This window comes from Pinus tabuliformis, chromosome X (genome assembly GCF_031772625.1).
Source record: "Pinus tabuliformis cultivar Carrire ecotype Pingquan chromosome X, CPIR1, whole genome shotgun sequence".
Lineage (NCBI taxonomy): Eukaryota > Viridiplantae > Streptophyta > Pinopsida > Pinales > Pinaceae > Pinus > Pinus tabuliformis.
Window position 1 is genome coordinate 1,518,889,888 of NC_142308.1, and position 2,196 is coordinate 1,518,892,083.

Genomic DNA, 2,196 nt, shown 5'->3' on the forward strand with positions numbered 1-2,196 from the left:
TCTCTGATCCTCTACCTGGCATTTTTTCAATACAACAACTGCTGTGTTGATCCCACAGCTTCTCTGATCGTAAAATCTCCCCATGATTCCTGAGTTTTATGTTCGGGGACTTTCCTGAGTTTGATATGTTTCTCATGGCCGGCTGTCCTACCTTTTTGTTCTCGGGGCATCGATTAGGAGTGGTGCATCGAGTTCTCTGACGGTCTCTCCTACAGTTTAGTAATTGAAACCGGTCTAGCTAGAGGATTAGACGACTACCTCCTCTGTTTTCTACCTTCCTTCCGATAGTGTTCATTCCCCATCGGGGGTGTAACTCCTCTAATATGATATAATTTGTTTTTCACTGGTACATCCTTTCATAATCTCAGAGAAATGGATGCTGGGAACAGTTCAAGTCAGATAATTTACTTTTCCGGGTATGAAATGGAAGACCAGGAGGCTGGAATGAACAATTCCGGCCCTCATTTCAATTAAGCTGAAAACTTCCATGAATCTCTTACTCAAAACTGCACACCGCATCATATATATCTGATTTGGACATTTCTGCGCAGAGCAGATTCAAGTCGAAGAACGGTGGCTTTGTATGGAGGCTTGTGGTACACCACTGCTTCCGAACGAATTCATCCATGAGCCTGGAAAAGGTGCTCCTTCATTTCTACCTTTTCGCTGGCAGATTGGTCGACTCTCCCGACGGTTTTCTAAATATGGAATGCAATGACGAGGGTGCCCAATTTACAGAGGTCGTTGCAGACGCCACCCTTGACCAGATTCTCCTTCACAAAAGTCCTCGCTATATTCAGGAACCGTTGTTTCCTCTGAACCATTCTATTTGTGCAGACGGCCAGTCTCTTCCTTTGCTTGCAGTTCAGGTATGTGATTGAAAAACCTCCTAATTACAATCTGCATTTAATTAATGATTTGAAAGATGTTTTCTTTGTTACAGTTTACTATACACAAATGTAGAAAACAGACTTTTCTACAGTATATATTTTTTTGTCAGTTACAAATTTGATAAGAATTGGGTAGAATCCCAACTATGGTCGAAATATAATCAATTTTTTGAGCACCCAACAGTTTTGTTCCATTTAAATAAACTTAAATTATAATAAAATATGAACAGAATTGTAATTCAATAAAAACTCTACTTTTCCAGTTTTGCAGAATATTTCGGCTCATTCTCTCGAATGCACCAGAACACCTTAAAGATCTTGAGAATACTAAATGAGAATACTAAATTAGGCATTTACCGTTATTTACCGTTGAGTTTTTGAGTAAGTTTTTCATGTTCAATATCATTAATATCGCCTGCAGTAAATAAAAACAGTTAAATAATTCTCTCGAATGCACCAGAACACCTTAAAGATCTTGAGAATACTAAATTAGGCATTTACCGTTATTTACCGTTGAGTTTTTGAGTAAGTTTTTCATGTTCAATATCATTAATATCGCCTGCAGTAAATAAAAACAGTTAAATAAAAATAGTTAAAGAAAAAAAAAAGGATGCATTTAAAGCAGAGGAAATTAAAGAACAAAATGGATGCATTTCTGGTTGAGTTTTTTATTAAGGTTTTGGTAATTTCACCTTGAAGCCACGGTGCTAAATTTATGCTTTAAATTAACAGGTTCTCCATGATCCTCTGCAGGTAGATCCCTTGCAGCTAGCGGAATAACACAAAATAACAAGTAAGGTACTTCTCCGGAGTTAGCTGCATCTGAAGTTTTCCCAAATACATAAAGATAGTCAGATACATACCAGGTCTGTCAGGTCACAAACTACAATGCCACTGCCTTCCACAATGCCATCTTGCAGACTCAAGCGACTCAATGGCATCTTGCAGACTCAAGCGTGTAGATAACAGAGCATGTCCAAAGACTGCAATTGTAATCTTGCAGACTCTTCTGAGCACGTCCAAAGACTGCAATTGTAATCTTGCAGACTCTTCTGGGTAGGCGGCGACTATCTTTTACCATACCATACCAGAGTTGCATGCTAATAGCCATATGGAAGGGGCCTTGCATGCTAATAGCAATGTGGAAGAAGGGGCCTTGCATGCTAATAGCCATGTGGAAGGAGCCTTGATATACATGTGGAAAGGATCTCAAAAGGGCTACAGTATATTGGCTCTCTCTCTGAACTTTGGATAAAATTGTATTGCCGCAGTTTTCTTGCATCGGGCCACGTGAAGCCTCTAATAA

General features: G+C 39.2%; 1 protein-coding gene across 1 annotated transcript; it reads left to right on the forward strand.

Moving 5' to 3' along the window:
• The first annotated feature begins 528 nt into the window (after positions 1–528).
• LOC149145830 (akuammiline synthase 1-like) lies at positions 529–1,798 on the forward strand. Its single transcript, XM_089453317.1, has 2 exons — positions 529–869; positions 1,623–1,798. The coding sequence occupies exons 1-2, from the start codon at positions 627–629 to the stop codon at positions 1,668–1,670; spliced, it is 291 nt and encodes a 96-aa protein (XP_089309443.1). The 5' UTR covers positions 529–626; the 3' UTR covers positions 1,671–1,798.
• The last annotated feature ends 398 nt before the right edge of the window (positions 1,799–2,196 follow it).